General features: G+C 34.5%; 2 protein-coding genes across 4 annotated transcripts; one reads left to right on the top strand and one right to left on the bottom strand.

Moving 5' to 3' along the window:
• Nucleotides 1–1,214: 1,214 nt before the first annotated feature.
• On the bottom strand, nt 1,215–12,578 carry LOC125070677 (protein wech). The gene is made up of 2 exons (XM_047680630.1): nt 12,247–12,578; nt 1,215–6,273 (listed from the first exon to the last, which is right to left on the bottom strand). The coding sequence occupies exon 2, from the start codon at nt 6,244–6,246 to the stop codon at nt 3,910–3,912; it is 2,337 nt and encodes a 778-aa protein (XP_047536586.1). The 5' UTR covers nt 6,247–6,273; nt 12,247–12,578; the 3' UTR covers nt 1,215–3,909.
• LOC125070676 (DNA replication licensing factor MCM4) lies at nt 5,172–21,279 on the top strand. 3 transcript variants are annotated; one of them, XM_047680628.1, is made up of 17 exons: nt 5,172–5,176; nt 9,816–9,820; nt 13,451–13,595; nt 13,742–13,906; nt 14,210–14,308; nt 14,464–14,596; nt 14,738–14,980; nt 15,445–15,673; nt 15,767–15,961; nt 16,423–16,599; nt 17,237–17,324; nt 17,512–17,672; nt 18,356–18,479; nt 18,932–19,038; nt 19,131–19,265; nt 19,741–19,951; nt 20,396–21,279. In XM_047680628.1, the coding sequence occupies exons 3-17, from the start codon at nt 13,515–13,517 to the stop codon at nt 20,489–20,491; spliced, it is 2,244 nt and encodes a 747-aa protein (XP_047536584.1). In that variant the 5' UTR covers nt 5,172–5,176; nt 9,816–9,820; nt 13,451–13,514; the 3' UTR covers nt 20,492–21,279. The 3 variants fall into 3 exon arrangements, with proteins under 3 accessions (XP_047536584.1, XP_047536583.1, XP_047536582.1); XM_047680627.1 differs by lacking the exon at nt 9,816–9,820 and adding an exon at nt 7,223–7,226; XM_047680626.1 differs by lacking the exons at nt 5,172–5,176; nt 9,816–9,820 and adding exons at nt 12,854–13,112; nt 13,200–13,304 and having other exon boundaries at nt 13,432–13,595.
• The last annotated feature ends 40 nt before the right edge of the window (nt 21,280–21,319 follow it).

Here is a 21,319-nt window from a genome sequence, read left to right as displayed (position 1 = left end):
TGGATATCTATTCATACATACATACACACAAACAATACAATTACAATTAAACTATACCATTTTTGTTACATGAAAGGAGAGATGTATGTTATAATTACTCTAAGACTAACACAACACAAGCGCCTAGTTAACATTAAAAATAGCACAATAAGAATGGCTGAAATACAATTTTCTAGAATCTCATATTATTACTATTATGCAGTTTTTATATTGCGTCTCACCCACGACCGTGCAGGTACCCTTACTTTTTTACAAGGAAGCAGCTGAAATTCTCCTTATCGGTTTACAATATATCAAACGTCAAAAAACTCGTACAAAATTACCATCACGCTACAATATTAAGTTCTCAATTTTATTGTATCTATCACAAAACTACAATTTTACTGCTAGCACCTAGCAGCTTTCACATAGTACATCGTTTACTTGCGATCAAATCTCTTGACTTCTCGATTATATCAAAACATTTTCGTTCGCTGAAATATTTCGGCTCACTTTTATAAAGTGGGAAACGTGTCAAAGTGGCTACCTATTGCGAATTGCAATTGTTAATGACAAGCCTTGTCTTAAATAGATGACGACATAATACCATGTGTGAAGCGATAGACTTTGAGCGAGCACACCGTAGGTAACCACTCTAAGGCGTAGAAGTTAAATCCACTAAACCAAGTAACAAAATAAATCTAAGAAACATAACCAAATCATACCGAATTAAATGCGGTTCCCGATTAAGTAAATATTCAAGCCGCTTAGAGCCAACTTAGAAATAGAAGAAGGCCTATTATCCCTTACATCTGATGAAATGACAGAAAATATAGTAAAATGAATTACGAAACCTTTAAGATAAATTTACTCATTAGGTTAACTTAGTACTGTTTAGGTATTGTATATAACAATAATTCGAGTACATTACGGATACAGACGAGACGATATTTCTGTCATATCATCAGAGAGTTGTAGGCGGATGTCGAAGAGGGCCTTTAGTATTCACAATGTTATAAGACTGGTAACATTCTAGTTGATAAGACAAATGATCTGGCATTCGAAAGGAGTTTGCTTTGCAAACCACCTAAATTTATAATGTTATACAAAATATTGACTGAGATTCCGTCATTCTTTTAAAAAAAAAACGTCGATTCGATTGGACTTTAAGATAATTTTGAAAAAAATCTATAATAAAAATGCATTTTATGCAACACATTATTTTAAAAATAATATAATACTTTATAATGGCACTGAACAAAAATAACTTTTAATTTAATATCGATAATGAAATGAAAAGAAATTTGATAAATACTTCAGTATGCGGAAAATTCAATTCGTGTTAATTCTGTAATTGACTGTCAAGACGCTAAAAACTGCACGAATTTTTAATTTTTCGATTAAATCTCCTATTCCGTTCTTTATATCAAAAGAATTTTGAAGCCTCCTTATTCCATAAATTCAAACCTAAACTCTATTTATCTAAAACACGGCGATTAATTTAGAAATTAGTATTGAATTTGTTGTTTAGAAATTATCGAGAGACAATCAAATTCTACGGAATTACAGCGCCAAGCAAATAATCGCACGATAAATTATTCCAGTCAAACTTACACTAAACTTCAAACAATAATTTTCCTATATTAGCTGATAACTATTTTATTAATTTAACTCAGACTATATCTGCAGTCGTATAAAATCAGTTCATTTCACTACACTAACTTCAATTATGATAGAAAATTTTTGTTTGAAGTGACACGATTTAAATCTAAATAATATCACTTACAATAGAGGAGATAGTTTTTCAGTAACTAACACTAGTCTAAACCTAAGTACAATATGTTTGAAATGTTAATCTATCGGTATTTTATACTAATCGTCAATTATGCTTTATTGGAATAACATTGCTTTCGTGGCGTAATGTACATGCTATGTGCATAAATGTCGTGTATACGGTAAACCAAGATTGTCATATGTTGAAGACGACTAATTGAATATAATATTTGATTACATGTTTGAAGCAGTTACTTGATCAAAGATTATATCTGTTGAGAGCGAGCTTATCATTGATATACAAGTTAAAACTTTGGTAATTTTTAAAAAAGAACGAATATGGTAAATCCTAATATTCACGAGATAATTGTGCCTTATACTTATACTAATTTATTGATAGCGATTTTTAATTAAAGCATCCCTCGAGGACATCTCATGGGACCGTAAGTTTATATATTCTTTGTTAGTGAAACTTTTATGATATATGAGTAATGGTGCGTAATGCGTATACTATATATAACTGCTTGTGTACAACATATGACGGTTCGTGAATGCTAACTACATATATACCATAGAATTATACCATAGATCGTAAGCAAGACTGCAACGTGAGTAAAAACTACATCACGCAATTAAACTAGACAATAAGAGGCTATCCGAACCGCTCGATCCGAACACATTAGTCTAAACCTATATTAAAATTATTGAACACATATTGACTGAACACAGTGTATTAAATCTAATACGAACGACTCACACGCCGATAGGTTTCAAAAATAGACTATATACGTTAATTTTGAAGAAACAATTTCGCTAAAAATATTTGGACTAACAAAAATTTTGACAGTATACAAACACGTTATTCGCTAATTGAAAATCAATCATTTTGTAGAAGAATATCTATAAATTAGCTAATTTAAACAACGAGTGCGTCAACGTGACTTATATTACTTAAAATTTACATAAGTAGAAGTTACTATGGTATAAGATCTTACAATTAGCTAGTGATTACTTTATTTATCGACTATAGCACTATATCCAGGAATACCATAAGCAGTTCACATTATTATCTTTATGGGAAAATAAGTCAATTTATTTAAAAGCTGTCGAGTTCGTCTACAAATCAATAACAAAAGAAAACTAACTAAATGCACAACTAAACAAAATCACGCATACAAATTTGATGCGTCAAAAAATATTTTGATTTCATTATATTGCCAATAAAGTCATCATAAAAAATAATAATATAATAATACCTATATTTTGGTAATAAAGAATTGCATTAACATAACGCGTCGATCCGTAACACCTGCCCGCCCGCTTCGGAACCACGTCTTTCAGACAGTCTTCTAAAGTCAGTCTCCAAGTTTTATTGCAATAATTTCTTAGTTCAGTTATCTTATTACATTCCCACTTATCAACCTCATACAAAATAAAAAAAATAATCTAAACGGAGCAAAGAGCTACAAACGCAATTAATCCATCTAAAATCATGGGGTGATTCGCCGCCATTATTAAAATATAATATACAGTACCTAAATTAATATGCAAAATAACTTAATATAAAATACGTATTAACGTGTGCATTAATTATTTAACCAAGTTAAAAAAGCAAAAGTAACATTTTGGAAAAAAAAATACTTTTCAAGTTAATTTTAAATTATCTCACATAAAAACATCTTTTAAATCACAATGTGATCTTTTATCTATAATAGAAGCTTTATATTCTTTGATTATGCAATGCATAAATTTTATGTCAGTCAAAATTAGGATAACTGTGGATATCTTTATGTATAAAAAATTTAAAATATAAAACCTATAATCATAAAATACTTTGATGAGAACCGGTCGAAACTGTCGCGTGATTAAACATTGCAAACAAAGTTTGGTCTCTAAAGACTAGTCCCATGCAGAACTGAAATCAAAAATATATGGTAACGAAAGTTTTTTAAGAATTTAAGGTAAAATTACTTGCTCGTAACATATTATTATGAAAAAAACAAAAATTCTCCCCACAAGCTAAGCTCGTTTCTGATTTCCCAAACATTAATAATAAAATTGGCACATTATGAAAGTAATCACAAATTAAACAAAACAAAAATAAAGTTAATAGACCTGAGGTCTATATCGTTAGTTTCACTCAGATTTTCCCAATAATTAATATACTTTGATGTATTGCTTGCCGTGGGATGTAATATCGCGGGCGGTGTCAGGCAAGGTCTCGAACAATACAACAAGAAACCCTTCTGGAGTGAGAGCTACGTCGCTTGGACGATCTTTATCGTCTAGCCCAGGGCTTTTTAAATCCACAGCCCATAAAATACGCAACTCTGATGTAAAAACAAGTACACGATGATTCTTCGAATCGGCTACAATGATGCGACCATCATCATCAGTTACGATTCCAGATGGGCGATTAAGTTCACCGATACCCGAACCTTCTCTACCTACACAATGAAGAACTTTCGATAGTGTTGGATCTACCATTAACAAACGATGATTTTCAAAATCAGATACTATGATATTTCCTGATGTTGTGAAACACACACCTCTCGGCGTAGTTGGACCTTTCAACATTTTGGCAGGATTAGCTCCTTCGAAAACAAATTTGGTTATATATGTACCATCACTGGTAAATAGTTGAATGCGATGATTACGGGTATCGGTCACTACAATATTACCTAATGTATTAACAGCGACATCCCATGGGTATTGGAATTGACCACATTCTTTGCCGAAGGAACCAAACTTTAGGATAAAGTTACCTGAAGATGTAAATATCTGAACTCTGTGATTATCTTTATCGATGACTATTATACGCCCATATGTGTCTGTCGTTATACCAGCCGGAAGGTCGAATTCTCCAGGGCCAGTTCCTTTAGATCCAAACATTGTTCTAAACTCGCCACGACTATTGAATATCTGTATGCGGTTATTTCTTCTATCTGCAACTATTATATTTCCTTCTCTATCTACACATAAGCCCCAGGGCCTGGATACTTGACCTTCATCTTGACCTTCTCTCCCAAAAGAAAACATTGGAACTCCAGATACTGGACTTCGAGTGGGCTTCACAGAAACCGACATCCAGTATCCAGGTATAGCTTGTCCAATGCCGCGTGCCGAGTTAGAGTCCATAGCTATACTAGTAGAGATACTGTGATCATAATAATTAGTTGATCTTGTATGACTATTGGTGTAATCGGGTAACGATCGTAGGCTATTAGTAGCTGGCATCTGATAAGATAAAGGAGTAAACGTTTGAGCTGATTGTAATGAATGGAGTAGCGACTGTCGCGACTGCAGTGAAGAGGACGAGCTTAAAGAATGCAATGAATTTGCAGGAGCAGATTGGACATCACATTGCCTTTTTATTTGGTCTACTAAATCATAATTTGGTGGTATAAACATAATGCGCTCTTCCGTGACATACATATTTTTAAACATACAAGAAAAGTAATCAACTTGTGCTCTTCCTTTTTCTTTGGCCATAAACAAATCAATACCCTCAGAATCCATGCTGCGCACTAGAGTTTCATTGGTGTGTGCTAAACCAGCGAGAATACCGCGAAGTGTATTCATGTGGTCTGTTAACTCATTCATCTTAGCTTGACGCATTTTTTCTACCTTATCTAACAAATACTTTTCGCGGTCTTCAATTGCCTGCGCGAAGCAACGCATAGCTTTGCGAATTTTCATATTAGCTTCTGCTGTTTCTTTTTCGTAGGCTTTCGACATTGCTACTGCACGATCTATGGCAGTTTTGATAGCCTTCGTTCCAGTTTTTGTATCTTCTATTGCTCTAAAAACTCCAATTCTACACATATCAAGTGCACCTTTTATAGGTGAATAGCAATGATCTTTATGTACCCATAAAGTACACTCTTGGCATATAAAAATGATACAGGCCTCGCAATAATATCTAACAGGATCTCCGTGGAGCTCACAATACATTACTTCTTTATCATTCGTGACCGAGTTCGGTCGAGCACCAATGGGTGATATTTGGTGAATGGGTAGCAGAGTGTGCTCCCTTAGTTGGCAGTCAGAAGTTACTTTGTGACAGCATTCATGACAGAAAAGGTCGTTACATTCAAGGCATCGTGTGGTTGGAGTGCGTTCTTCGCAGCGGAAACATGTTATCGAGACTGATGATGACGTGCCGGGTGATCCGCTAGAATTATCTTCTTTAGAATGATTTTGGTGGTTATTATTGGAAACAGTATTGTACTCACGCATGTTAGGTGCAGTAGCGTTCTGTAACGAACTACACGATGGAAGAGCCCATATATCGTAGGGTATGGTAGACGTCGCGGTAGTGGATGCGGTCGGCTGAAGGTTTGGTGGCTTGTTGATGGTATCAAAGAGGTTGCAGAGGAGATGCGACATCGCCATGGGGTCCTCTTGGTCGGCGGGGTTTGCACCGGACGCAGAACTAGAGGTAGCCGGCAAACTAGCGGCGAGTGACTGCGTCATATTTGCGAACGACGTCATTTTGACGCTCACATCAAGTCATTAGATCTGAAAAAATTGAGAAATATTGTTTGAAAACACTTTGCAAACAAATTGATTTCATAATAAATATGAAGTGTGTGCACTTGCAATTGTTTCAAACATTCATTAAATTAACACTTGATAATTGATAATAATACGATATTTCATTTGTATTTATTTCACTGACAGTATTTACAAAATAGACTTTGATCATTTATTCGATAGAGTGAAATAACATAATTTTATCAAAACAACCTTATATTTATAACAAAAAACTTCGTAAAGAATGTCAATTAAACAGTACTTAATTTAATTTAGCATTTTCTTGTAGAAAGAATCGTGTAACAGACTTATTTTTGTTCCTCGTTAGTCGTAATATTAGTGCGTCTACATCGCTAGTAAATCTATTTGTAGTATCACTACAGCAGCTCACGAGTGCGGACACGAAAACATTGTTAACATGATAGACGCCTTAGAAAAACATTGAACTGCATATTTTAATTATGAAACAGGGAAGTCAAAACTAATATTATTTTTTTATAAACATTTCAACTTACATTTACAACAACAACATAGCACCACAGAACTTATCACAACTTATATTATTTTATATTAAAAAAAAAACACATTTAAAATATAAACAGCTGAAGAAATATATTGAGTGTAACACGGATGCACCGATCTGGTGTAATGTTGCACTAGTAATAGGGGATGCTTCAAATGGTGCAGTTTGCGAAAAAAATCTATCCCAAAAACTTTTGTGCTCTCCCTACTACCAACCCTCGTGTTAGTAGGTAAGGAACGTAGAGCGGGACAGAGCGATTAACTTATTGTGCGTGCGAGAAAGTTCTACGATACGGCACATTCCAAAATTTTCCATAATTTAGATAAAAGAGGTTCGCTATGATTAGGGTTGGTGCACGTTTATTGTATTATTTATACATCGTTTGATGTATTGTGTATACTTGCCGTTTAGGATCGTATCCAAATTAAACTATTACTTATGATTTTAGACTAATATCTAATTAAATTAGTTGGAACTAGTCATGGTCTAAAAAATATTTCTATGCTCTTGCAATACGCTGATATGTATATTCTTAAACATATACGAGGTGAACAGTTTTGTTTATCACAAAAGTGATGTCAGCAATGACTTTGCATTACAAATGAATGTCAACCCTAACGTGTTAAAATCGGTATTGAGTGGCATTATTGTGTGTGCGTAGGTGTGGGAAAGAGACAGAGGAATTTCTTTATTGAGATGCTGTATTTCGGGCGCAGAGACGCGGTGGGAGCACATGGCGCTCATGACCTTGGGAGGCGAGCGTGTTTGAGGCAGGTCCGGGACCCTCCGCCATCTTGCCGCGCCCCCGCCTTGTGCCGATCGCGTAGGGTGACGAAAATCGATGCTTTCCCTAGCTGCCCTTATATCCCGAAGGGCGAAACCACGGATTCATATCCCTTCTACATTACAACGATATCTGAATATTGTATTCCTCGCGCAAATCGTATTTAAAACAAAGATGGGAATTTACTAGGATGCTCTGTGCCATTCTTATCATAAGTATTAAATACGAAAATATAAATGTAACGACAAAAAAAAAACATTCAAAACTGCACCTATTTCACAATTGTCGTTATTACCTGTTGTAATGTAGAAGGCATTGAAATAGTAAATAGGTACTATATTCTAACAGGTAGCGCGCATTGTACCGATTCGCCGAAGGAATCCTAAACCCGTTTTTTTTTTCTAAGGGCGAAAATATGTGTAGCCAGCTTGCAATTGTTGTTGTTGACTCGGGGGGCAAAAAGTATGTATATATCTAATGATTTTAATGTAGAAAAATTATATTAAACTAAGGACTTATTTAACCTTAACAATTGTCAATATATAATTTTGATTAAATTATAATACCTATATATTCAGATATGTATGTACATACTACCTTTTTTTTTTTAAATAAATTATAGAAACATAATTGTAAAAGAACGTGCAGATTTTTACGGATTCGTTTTGTATTGTTCTCTAACAGTTTGGTAAGTATTCATATTATTTTGAAGAAAAACCTCTGTTTTATGACAAGTTTAGATTCGTCGATAAAAAAAAACCATTACGAACGTACATCCTGTGAGGTTGAATGAATATTTTGTTGGCATGTCTATAAGGTTCAATTCACTCTAATCATTTACGCTAGTTGTGTTTATGACGCACCTAGAAAGCAGTGGCTGTAAAAAGAATAAAAGAAGATTTTGTTACTATTTGAATGCCATTGTTTCACAACAATTTCGAACATAAGCCGTCACCGTAATAGAATGTAAAGAACATATTAAACTATGTTCAAACAATATTACTTCTATTGTAACTGGACATTTGCAGGTAAAATTATTAATGAAAATCTTGGATTAGTTACAAAAAAATCTTTTATATTCATCGACGAAGTTAAAATAGTTATATTATAAATATAGTCTGTCCGTCATTCAGTTTTTGTATTGGGTTATATTTATTTATTGAACTTGTTATAAATAAGAATGGCCACATTATCTGTCGGGTTGGTCGTAGTAAGTAGTAACCTGACACCAGCGGGCACAATACCGGTGGAACCGGCTGGAAAAGAAAATTACTTACGAGCTTCTTTTATATATTATTAATACGATATGGAAATAGCATGGCTTCATAGCATTAAGGAAACTTTAATTAATTCAACTTCTCATTTTAATTACATGTACTCGTTATATATTTGATCTTGATACAAGGCGAAGTTGGTGATTTTTGTCATCTTAAATTACTTAACTGTTTTGAGTGACACAGCCCTATTTCGACATCGATATTTTGCTTAAGTTATTTAATGCAAATCTGTTTTACAAGACAGCGTTGTCTATTTGAACTAGCAGTACAATTATTTTGAAAGAGAGATTTTGGACATTATTATCTATACATTTAAAATATATCATATTGTTTAAAGTTATCAAGTCACTATAAATATAAATTTTAAATGTATAATATGCGTCACCGGAAATGTATGAAATCTAGGAATTGTATAAAATTCCTAGGAAATGTATGTAATTCTTAAAATCACACGGAAAAGTGTAAAATAAATTATATTAAATACATCACCTACATAAATAGCAATCGGAAATGTAAAACGTTTGAGATATTATTGGGTACGCGGGGATAGCGGGGCGAGGCGAGGGTATTATCAACGAAAGTTTGACTTTATAAGAATAATATAAGTCGGTTTTGTGATCAATACCTCTTAAAAGTTAGAAGATAGTTGATTTTCGAAGCTTTCATTAGTAAAATAATAAGGATTTTATCATATTTTACGATATGATTGTTACCTGAACGTTGTTGTCTCAACGAGTGCTTTAATAAAAGTTATTATTCTCATTTTAACAACCTGTTTTATTACAGAAAGCATTATTTTAATTTATTTCCTAATACAATATTGTAATTGTCTACAATTCCTAGGAATTGTACACATTTCCTAGGATATTTATGTATTAAATAGTTTTTAAAACAATATTCTATACATTTCCTAACTAGCTACGGAATTGTATAAATTTCCTAGGATTTGTATACAATTTCTAAATTTCATACATCTCCGGTAACATATGTCATAACTGAAAAACAGCTAGGTAGGCGTCGTTAGGAAATTCTATAAATATGGAATCCTAAAACGAGTTGAATAATTCTTATGTCAATATAGATACAAAAAAAATCAATCAGTCAAAAGCAATCAGCAGATACATATAAATATTTTATTTATCTACGTGAACTCGATGTGTACGACTAAGTAATCCATGTACCCCAAGCTTTAAAGATCGCATGCGCCAACTACTAAGCCAGTGAGCCCCTTGAATATTACGGTCCAAATAAATATTACATCTAGCGATCAAACGACTAGTTCGACGTGTTTGTTGTCGTATTTATAAAATGATATAAATATTTTATTTTTAGTTTTGTGTTTGCTATTGAAGTAGCTTATCTGTTCGCCGATCGCATTTGAAACTTTTTAGTCTCGTAATGTTATAAATTGATTTAAATATATTTTTGAGTTATGCATCTATTACTCTTAATTTACTTAAAATATTTTTAAAATACTCTCAACTATTGTAATTACTTGAACAGAGGCTTACTTGAAACTTCTAGAGTAACATCTCATATGTTCCCTTTAAATATTGTTTTTGGGCGATAAATACTTTATTTTTATATTTAAAGAGTTGCTATAATTAAATGGTAAAAAATTTATGTTATGTTAAAGATGGCAATTGGCTAATACTATTATTATTTCAGTTTGTACAAAGGGATAATCAGAATGTCAACCCTCAGATAAAATAATCAAAAGTCGAAACTATTTTTACGTGTTTAGTCAATTGATAGTTAGTACAACAATAACACAGCAAACCTATCCACAACCGTTTCAAAGCCAACACTTGTTATGGAAAAAAAATGGTTGGCATCTCTATAATAAGTATAGACATTGCTTACCATTGCGATGAATATTCAATTTTATATCAGACTAGCAAAACCATCAGCAGATATTGTTTGTCAATAGTTTTGACAATGGTTTCTTACAATTTTTATTTTATTTACAATTGAAAGGCGATATATTCAAATCATTTATCTAAAGAGTTTAACAGTACCCATAGAAGTAGGCACTATTGGAAGACATTAATGAGCCCTTGTTGTCTCCCCTATCTGGAGGAAGTCGAGGAGGAGAAGGATCGGCAGTAAAATAGCTGATAACAAACATATTAATGAGATTGTCTAAATAATAGAAAATGCTGTGAGATTATGGCTTTTCATCCAAACATTGATAATTTTTTTTTAATTGCAATTGCAATTCTATGTGTGCGGCAAATGTTAACATGAAACATTTGTTATAAATAATAAATTATTCTAATTACATATCTTTCATAAGCCATTGTTCCAAGACATTATGGAGAATTTATATAAGATACTATAGTTTTATTTCTGCTCACATTTGTTTGAAAGTAAAATTAACTTCCTGATAAAATATTTTAATCACACTGTCTATTTGCCATGAAAAACCATAAATAACATTTAAGTACCTATTTATACATTTTGATTTATAATTTCACAAACAAAAAATCACTTTTTTGTAACTAGGTACCTACTATAAACTAGTTAAATTGTGACTGTACAAAAAAATATCTTAACTAATCACCAAATTACCTGTGTCTAGTATGAAAAACAATAATCAATAATAAGTTAGTAATAATAATATACCATGTTCAGAAGTTGAACTTAGCGTACCTAAAGTGTTGTTGGCTTTACACAAATATTTCTTTCTTGATATATACTCCATATGTTGTTTAATCCCATAGACAGAACAATTTTAATTCTTTGATAGCGTTTCAGATACCTTTAACATTTGTATATGGACTAGTTTTATCAATGAATTCATTGTTTGCAAATGTGTTTACTGCAGCAATATAAAGTAAAGAACAAAGGGTGTGTTATGTATACTATAATTATTCTAAAACTTTATTTATTCTTGAGTTAATTGAAGTTTATTAATCTATTCAAATGTTTATTATTTATATTAATCAAGCAAAAAGTTTTCACTTTATAAAATAATATAGCAGGCATATACATATTAGTTTTATATATATGTATTATTTTTTTTAAACTATATCTTTTATAATTAATTCAACCTTTGTAAAAGCAAATATTCAATTCAGAAATGTATTTTGTCTTAATATTGACTTCTCATTAATTGGTGAATTAACATATTTTTAAGCGAAGAAAAATATGTGAAGTTAATTCGAAATGGGAATAAATAATGCATATGAAAGTCAAATATTATAATACCAACATGGGTATGCCATAGAACGTAATAAACAATATGATAATACTATGCCGATAAGGTATTTCAGTGTCTTCCTGTTTGTCTCCGAGATCTCTACATAATGGATGTTGAAGGGACGGTGAATCACAAATTATGATAACTAATTATATACGTCTTTGATACTCACCAATAATAATCCAAAAATTCTGAAGGAGAAATACAGAATCACAAGCAAACGTACATTTTACGCATCACAATATATAAGCAACATAAAGGTCCATTTAAAATAAAAAAGATACGACCAGCCACAATAATTATTTACGAAAATATGACCGACGATGCAGGTAGATTGCACTAAGTTAGCTATGCTAAATGTGCTCAAATTAAGAGTCCGTCTTTGACTTCAATGTTATTATTGCACTAGTTAAAAATACTGATATTCATCGCGATAAATTGATTATTATTTCGCAATAATCGTACATTTATTTATTATTATCATAAAACACCACGAAAACAACAGCGGTGAATGAACGATCAATTGATTTAAAAATAAACTCATTGTCTATAGAAATGTATCAACAATACAGATAATTAAAGAACTTAAGAATATTTCAAAAACATAGGCAGACCTTATTTAAAATATATATGGATTTTTAACTAATATTTCAATTTGATATTTTATATATAAGAGAAAGTTTATATAGTTTATAGGTACGATTAAATTTACTACCTTCTATATACTGTTACTAATTTTTTTCCCTTACCTCAATCTTTGTCATTGTCAAATTGGAAGATTAAAGTTTCAAGTGTCAAAATTTCGCGCCAATACCAACCAAATTGCATTTCTATTTAATAACAGTCAAATATATAATACATAATAAGTGTTAATTTTGAATGCATATTTAACTGACTTAAAGAAGATGTCGACTCCTTCAAAGCGTCCATCTTCTCGTGCATCATCTGATGCACCTACTCCATCTCGACGAACTAGATCTTCTCAACAACTTGTTGTACCCGAAACTCCTCAACGATCAACCGGTACACCTTCAAAAGGTTTGCAATGATTTACGTTTTCATAGTTTGAATAAAATGAGGTGATGTAAGGTAAACAGATTTAATGGATTGTTCTTATTATATTAGATGGAACTCCTGGTACTCCTGGTACTCCTCGTCAAACTCCACGAACTCCTAATCAACAAGCTCCAGGTACCTCGCCAGCTCGAGCGCTGCCATCCAGCCCACTTGGTAAGGAATTATAATAATAGTTATTAATTCTACTACAATAATACCTAAATATTTTAGGAATATTTTTTAAATAATAAATTAGACTTTTATTTGATAAAACTTTTTTTTCTAATAATTTTTATTCTAGGAACTGACATAGATATGAGTTCCCCCCTCAACTATGGAACACCAAGCTCATTAAGCACTCCACGTTCCTTACTGCGAGGAGCAATGACTCCGGCGAGACAGAGAGCTGATCTGAGAGGTCATCAATCAGGACCAAATGTACCAGCCCCTACTCCTACAAGGAGGGTAAGTTATTCATTCTTTGAAAAGCATATTATGAAACTGATTTCTTAATTATAGATGATATATTTTAACTGCATTGCATATACAGTTAAAAGATAACATTTCTCTTCATATGTATTCATAATTCCTTATACGTTTATTTATTTTAGGTAGAAGCAGGTGAACCAGAAGTATCAAGTGAACCTCAATTAGTAGTGTGGGGTACCGACGTAGCGATCGCTGAATGTAGGGAGAAGTTCATTAAATTCATACAAAGATTTGTTGAACCAACTGCACTAACTAATGAACCTTTATATGAACTGAAGTTAGAGGAAGTAAGTTTCTTAAGCTATATATTTATTTAATTATAATAATAAAAACCCTTTAGTCAGAAAATATTAAAGCTACAGGAATCTATAAGAAGTCTCTAGTCTTATTGTACATTGTTTTCAATCATGTTCAGATCTTTTCTTATTAAGTTTGATTTAAGATATTGTCAAGACAAAAAATAAACAAGAAATGTAAAACAAATATAATTATACTAGAATATTAACATAGTTTAGCTGTTGAATTGGTGAAGTTATAGTTTATTGGATATATATTTGTAACAAATCAATAAAATTTTTCTTTTTTTTTAGATTTTCACATTAGAGGAACCATTTTTGGATGTTGACTGTGATCATGTAAAGATATTTGATTCAAAACTACATAGGCAACTTGTGTGCTATCCCCAGGAAGTAAGTTAATTAAAAGTAATCTAACATTAAATATTAGTGTAGTAACATAGTTTAATAGCAGAGCTGTTTCAGAGTCATAAACAGCTTTTATTGTCACAATAATGTACTGTAATGTAATTTACTGATGGTTGAAAATATAAACTTAATATAACCAGGTGATCCCGGCATTTGATGCTGCTGTAAATGAGCTGTTTTTTGAAAAATATCCTGCAGCCGTTTTGGAACATCAAATACAAGTTCGACCCTTCAATGCCCCTCAGAGACATATGAGAGATCTAAATCCAGAAGGTAATCATAATATATTATTTATCAATAATCACTTCAAATGTCTAAGGTCATGTCTGACCTCCATGGAGTCAGAAAGCCTGCACCCAACAGTGGACAATTAGTGACTATTATAGTATTTCTAAGAGTCTGGTCTGTTTGCAGATATCGATCAGCTGGTGACGATATCAGGAATGGTGATCCGCACGTCGGGCATCGTGCCGGAGATGCGCGAGGCGTACTTCCGGTGCGCGGTGTGCGGCGCGGCGGCGGCGGGCGAGCTGGAGCGCGGCCGCGTGCCCGAGCCGGCGCACTGCGCGCACTGCACCACGCAGCACAGCTTCCAGCTCATACACAACCGCTCGCACTTCAGTGACAAGCAGCTCGTCAAGCTGCAGGAGGCCCCAGGTATAAAAACACATTTTATTCAAGGTATTCCCTGAGACTAACAAAATACCCAATAATTAAATTGACAACGACCTCCATGGTTGAGTAGTGTTTACACCGGTTTTCATGAGTCGATGTAGAAAAAGTTCATTAGTTTTCTATGTTGTCTTGGGTCTTGGTGTTTGTGGTACCGTCGTTACTTCTGATTTTCCAAAACACAAGTGCTTTAGCTACTTACATTGGGATCAGAGTAATGTATGTGATGTTGTCCAATATTTATATTAATAAATTAGTGGGAACTTTATTGGTTAATGTTCCAAGTATACAATTAACTGAAAAGGTTTAATATGTTTGTTTCCCATTAAAAAAAATATAATAAGTTACTAATTATTAAAAAATAATCTTCAAAATACAGTCTACATGTATGTAGGCATGGGAGTGGAATACTTCCTGCCTTAAACTACGCAAAACCTCATAACTTGCAGACGACATGCCGGCGGGGCGCACGCCGGCCACGGTGAGCGTGCTGGCGCACGGCGCGCTGGTGGAGCAGGTGGGCGCGGGCGAGCGCGTGGCCGTGACGGGCGTGTTCCGCGCCGCGCCCGCCGCCGTCAACCCGCGCCGCGCCACGCTCAAGGCGCTGCACCGCACGCACCTCGACGCGCTGCACTACAAGAAGGCGCACAACGATCGCTTCCTGGAAACCGAGGAAGGGTGAGTTTGAATGTTTTAGTCTGAAATATAGTTTCAAGTAGCCACCTTGATTACAAATTTGAATAATAATTTTTGATTTTTTTCTCTTTATAGCAAAGAACATCAGTTTCCTCCGGAACGTGTAGAGTTGTTCAAGGCACTGGCGTCTCAGCCAGATTGTTACGAAAGACTCGCCCGTGCCATAGCACCTTCGATTTACGAAAACCTTGATATTAAGAAAGGTGTACTGCTGCAACTTCTCGGTGGTACTAAAAAAAATTTCAATGCCGCTGGAAGGACACATTTCAGGTTGGTTAATTAAAACTTTCTTTCCTACTTCTGTATTTAGATTTCATCACCTACTTATGATGCAAGCTGTAAAATGGTAGCTGTATACTGTAAATAAACGAAGTATATAATAGAAAAAATTTAGGAAATTATTGTGCTATATCATTCGTGTTTCTTAAATATAAAACCTCCCTCCGCTAACAATGATGATGTTGTTCTAACCTATTTCGACTACGACGGCCAATCTATAGGGATAACAAGCTGACTGAACATACTGCACAAGTGTATGTGCAAACACAGATTCTCTATTCCATCAATTCCGGCTTGGTACACACTCTTCCAATTTTCAGACTCCAAGTTAGTAGGAATTTTTCGACAGAAAGACCCTCATAATGAACATTTAAAATTACAATGATTTCTATGAATCTTACATTCCTTTGAGGCAGTTCAGTAGAAATAATAGTTTATTTTGTATTGATCAGGTCGGAGATCAATATCCTCCTGTGCGGCGACCCGGGCACGAGCAAGTCGCAGCTGCTGCGCTGGGTGCACGCGCTGGTGCCGCGCGCGCAGTACACGTCCGGCCGCGGCTCGTCCGCCGTCGGCCTCACCGCCTACGTCACCAAGGACCCCGACACGCGCCAGCTGGTCCTCCAAACGTAAGCGATTATATGATAAATTAAGTTTGCTTTACACAGTTGTTGCAAAATGTTTGCCTATGAAGGGCATTCCTTGCCACTATTAGCACATACTATATAGAGGTGCATGATTTTAAATAATATTAGAAGCCTATAAATGTCCTACTGCTGATCTAGGGTCTACTCTAATTTTGAGGTTTGCAGCTTCACTACAATCACTCGACACACAAATGGAAAATGTATCCTTCAGATGCCTTTTCTCACAATGTTTTACGCTCCTGGGCATAAGATGAATTATAAACACAAACTAAGAACATAAGTATCTGATAACTATTTTATTAAAAGTATTATTTAACAAGAAATCAATTAATTACTAATTATTATAAAAAAAAATATGTTCAAAATACTGACAATTTGGCCACCTGATAGTAAATGATCACCATCAGTTATTTGGTTCTGTAAGAAATATTAAACATGTCTTACATCACCAATGTACAACCATTTTGGCAACTAAGATACTATGTGCCTTGCGCTTGTAGTTTCACTGTATATATAGCTCTGTGGAGGTCAAATATGTGACGAGCAGTTGTCTACATAACTAGACAGACTTGCAACTAATCCTTACCAAAAAAATAATTATTATGTTTATTCATTGCAGGGGTGCGTTAGTTTTAGCTGATAATGGTATATGCTGTATTGATGAGTTTGACAAGATGAATGACTCCACTCGAAGTGTACTTCATGAAGTAAGTAATAACATCTAGGTGATCGCGAATATTACATTTAAAAACAACTATTTTGTAAGATTTAAATCCACTTGAAATCATTTAATAATATAGGTTTTTGATGTGTTAAATATTAACGCTTATTATCTTATTTACGTGCTGCTGCAATTATTGTAATTAACATTTGTGTGTATTCTCTCTTTGTAAGGTGATGGAGCAGCAAACTCTATCAATAGCAAAGGCGGGTATCATCTGTCAACTCAACGCGCGAACGTCGATACTAGCCGCCGCCAACCCCGCTGAGTCGCAATGGAATAAAAACAAAACTATTGTTGAAAATGTACAACTACCCCACACACTCATGTCCAGGTATTTGATAGGGCCATTTACATATTCATTTTAGCCAGTATCACTAATTTTACGTTGATTTCAAGTAATATAGAAAAAGTAGTAATGCTTAAAAATAAAAAATAAACAACCCAAATATTAGATAATTTTACTTGGTGGCTTTGTGCAAGCCCGTCTGGACAAGTACAACCCTCTTATCAGATATTCTACCGCCAAACAACAGTACTCAGTATTGTTGTGTTCCGGTTTCAAGGGGGAGTGAATCAGTGTAACTACAGGCACAAGGGACATAACATCTTAGTTTTCAAGGTTGGTGGTGCATTGACGATGTAAGGAATGGTTAATATTTCTTACAGCGCCATTGTTTGTAGGCGGTGGTGACCACTTACCACACTTACAGGTGGCCTATATGCTCAACCGCCAACCTATGCCGATGCCAACCTATGACATTAAAAAAAACTTAATACGTAAAACTCGAACGAGGTTATTGCGTAGGGTGGTTATTGCGTTGTAATTAGTAGCGAATAAAAAACCCCTCAAGCTTCGCCTGCGTGGTAGAGGATGCGGGGGAGGGGGATATAAAATGTAACAATTATGAACGAAACTGTAGTATTTATTTGAGTAATTATTACGTGTATGAGTTTTTTAATGATAATAGTAGTAGTAGTTACTTTTCTTATAATTATTATATATTAACATTCCAGATTCGACTTAATATTCTTAGTGTTAGACCCACAAGATGAAATTTTTGACAGAAGACTCGCGTCCCATCTTGTATCGTTGTACTACAAGGATCCAACCGAAACTCAGGAAGATGATGATGCTGTTGTAAGTTGTATCATAATTATTTATTGAAAACAGCCTGACTAATATATAATATCATCTTAAATATGGTATCATGCCATGGTTTGGTAATGACTAAGTATTTAAAATGTATGTGCATGTGCTAAACTAATTATTTTTTTTATTTGTCGTCCTGTAAATGTACTATCCCCAAACTAAACAACCAAAGGGTATTAAAAAAGAAATTAGATTTATTCAGCATTTGAATGGTGACTGGACCAATGTAATTTAGTCATATAAGATGTAAATTCTTAGCTTCCATGGTTTATGAAAAAATCCCAATTAAAATATTTTTGTAATTTTTTTTCAACTGTTACCAGACCGTGGTACATATGAGATGGCAAGACGTATTCAACCAATTCATATACCTTTTCAATGTTGGTGAGCAAAGGAATTATATACGCTATGATGATAAATCTTGTTTGTTTTTATTCCAGAACATGAGTCTAATGCGCGACTACATCGCGTTCGCCAAGGAGCACGTGCAGCCCACACTCAGCGAGCCCGCGCAGCAGAGACTCATCGACGCGTACGTGGACATGAGGTAAACTAATCGAGCCGCTTACATTCGCGTTTAAAAAAAAACCGAATATCACTGAATATTTCAGAGAATATTAAAGAGCTATTACGTTGCAGAAGAGTTGGTAGTGGGCGAGGGCAGATATCTGCATATCCGAGACAGCTAGAGTCTCTCATACGGTTAGCGGAGGCGCACGCGAGGGTGCGACTGTGTCCTGTAGTCGAAATCATAGATGTGGATGAAGCGGCTAGGTAAGATATGTTAAAAAGGCTATTTCATTCTGGTCATGAATAATTGTTGGTTAATGGTGAATGGCCTGCATATATATCAACATTTTTCAATAATTATGTTCAATTTGTATAGTCGCCTTATTTATATTACAATAAAGAATGGACCTAGTGCTAATAGTGTGGTGCCACAAACTCGTTCAGTTCATAATCAGTGGTGAAGATCTCTAAATGTGATATTCCCTGCCGCTGAACTTCAGAAGTCGCGACAGAATTCCAAGTTTCATCCGCACCACCAAGATATCCGAAATATGAAAACAACATCCACAACCATCTTCCGCCGGCGGTTTTTCGAACCGATACGACTTGGGAACTTTGTAAAAAGTAAAGAGCCCACACGTTTCTCAAACGCTGGCAACGCACCTGCAAGTCCCCCGGCGTTGCGAATATCCACGGGCGGTAGTCACTTTACATCCACCTATAAAATAATGTGTCGCAGACTGCACCGCGAGGCGCTGAAGCAGTCGGCCACGGACCCGGCGTCGGGGCGCATCGACGTGGGCATCCTCACGACGGGGCTGGGCGCGGCGGCGCGGCGGCGGCGCGCGGAGCTGGGCGCGGCGCTGCGCGCGCTGCTGGAGCCCGTGCGCCGCCCCGCCACGCTCACGCACGCGCGCCTGCTGCAGGACGTCAATACCAACTCGCAGATCGTGAGTCTCCTCTGGTCGATTCTAGTTTATTTTTTATAATAGAGACGCTCATGGGTTGTCTCAAAGTTGATCATCGAAACCGTTTGCAGTTCAGTGTTAGTGTAGAAGAAATATAATATCGATCTGGTCCTCAGTCCTACTATCAAACGAACAGTTTATCCCAATCGAATCAAAACATATACGTTGCCGTACAGCCGTTTTCCTATTCTATAAACGCAACGATTCGGTTGTGATTCGGTCAAAGTTAGAATATGATTGGGATCGTATTGTACCATTATAAATAAGTAGAATTGCCTGATAGATAAGATAGATATTAACTGATCGATTCATCAACATAGTTCTATTAAATAATCTTGATGGTAAATAAAAATAAATCAAATATGTATTGATTAAATGTACATTACTGTAAATAAAAGGTATTTAAATTATGATTTATGTTTACAGACGGTAACACGGGAACAATTAGATGAAGCACTCCGCGATTTGCAGGACGAAGGAAAAGTCGTAATCGTCAGTCACACACATGTACGAATTTGTTAATAGAAAATGTCAAAAAAAACTATTCCGTAAGAACGAACTCAAAACTTGAGGTATAACTCGAAAGTGTGAGATATGCGACAGAGCATATAACACGTAACAGTCAGGATACACACATTAACTGATTAAAGATTTATAATATAGAGGGGGAGAAGTCACCACTTATTGGGCCCAAAAAACAAAAATTCTTAGAATTCATGGTTTGAAATGATTTTAAATTTTGAAACTGCATTAAACAATATAGACAAAAAAAAGGGAAATAATGTAAGCAAAGTTAAATTCATTATTTTATTTTAAATAACCCCACATTGTGGTAGAAAACATATCTATTTGGAAGTTAGGGAACGGTAAAAGGACCCAGACTGGGTTTATCCTGCCCTGACTACAAGTGCCTATAGGCGACGGTGACCACATATAATCAGGTTACACAATTTTACTTACGGGTATCGATTCGATTCTTACTGAATTAGCCTTGTTGAACCAGACTACGGAAGTTATGTCCGCCTTCTTTTATTGTTCATGGTGTTTCATAGTTCTTAAGTTACTTTAAGTCAATATTGATTTTTTATTTTGTTTACATTAAATGTGTTAAAAATGTGTTTTCGATTTGTAATAATATGTTAAAGTAAATAAATCGAAAATTTAAAGCATTTAGGATTATTTTTACTTCGCTATAATTATTGTGCTGTCTGGAAACAGTCATTAGCTTTGTTTATGTATATGTAGACAGACTGTCAAACTAGATATATAAATAATCTAAGGTCCTCAGTAATAAAATTATTTTTGTCATTTAACTCAGTTTTTTACTCAATCATTTACCATTGTATTCTT

The sequence above is a fragment of the Vanessa atalanta genome, chromosome 17 (genome assembly GCF_905147765.1).
Source record: "Vanessa atalanta chromosome 17, ilVanAtal1.2, whole genome shotgun sequence".
Classification (NCBI taxonomy): Eukaryota; Metazoa; Arthropoda; class Insecta; order Lepidoptera; family Nymphalidae; genus Vanessa; species Vanessa atalanta.
This window is presented reverse-complemented; position numbering and strand designations above follow the sequence as displayed.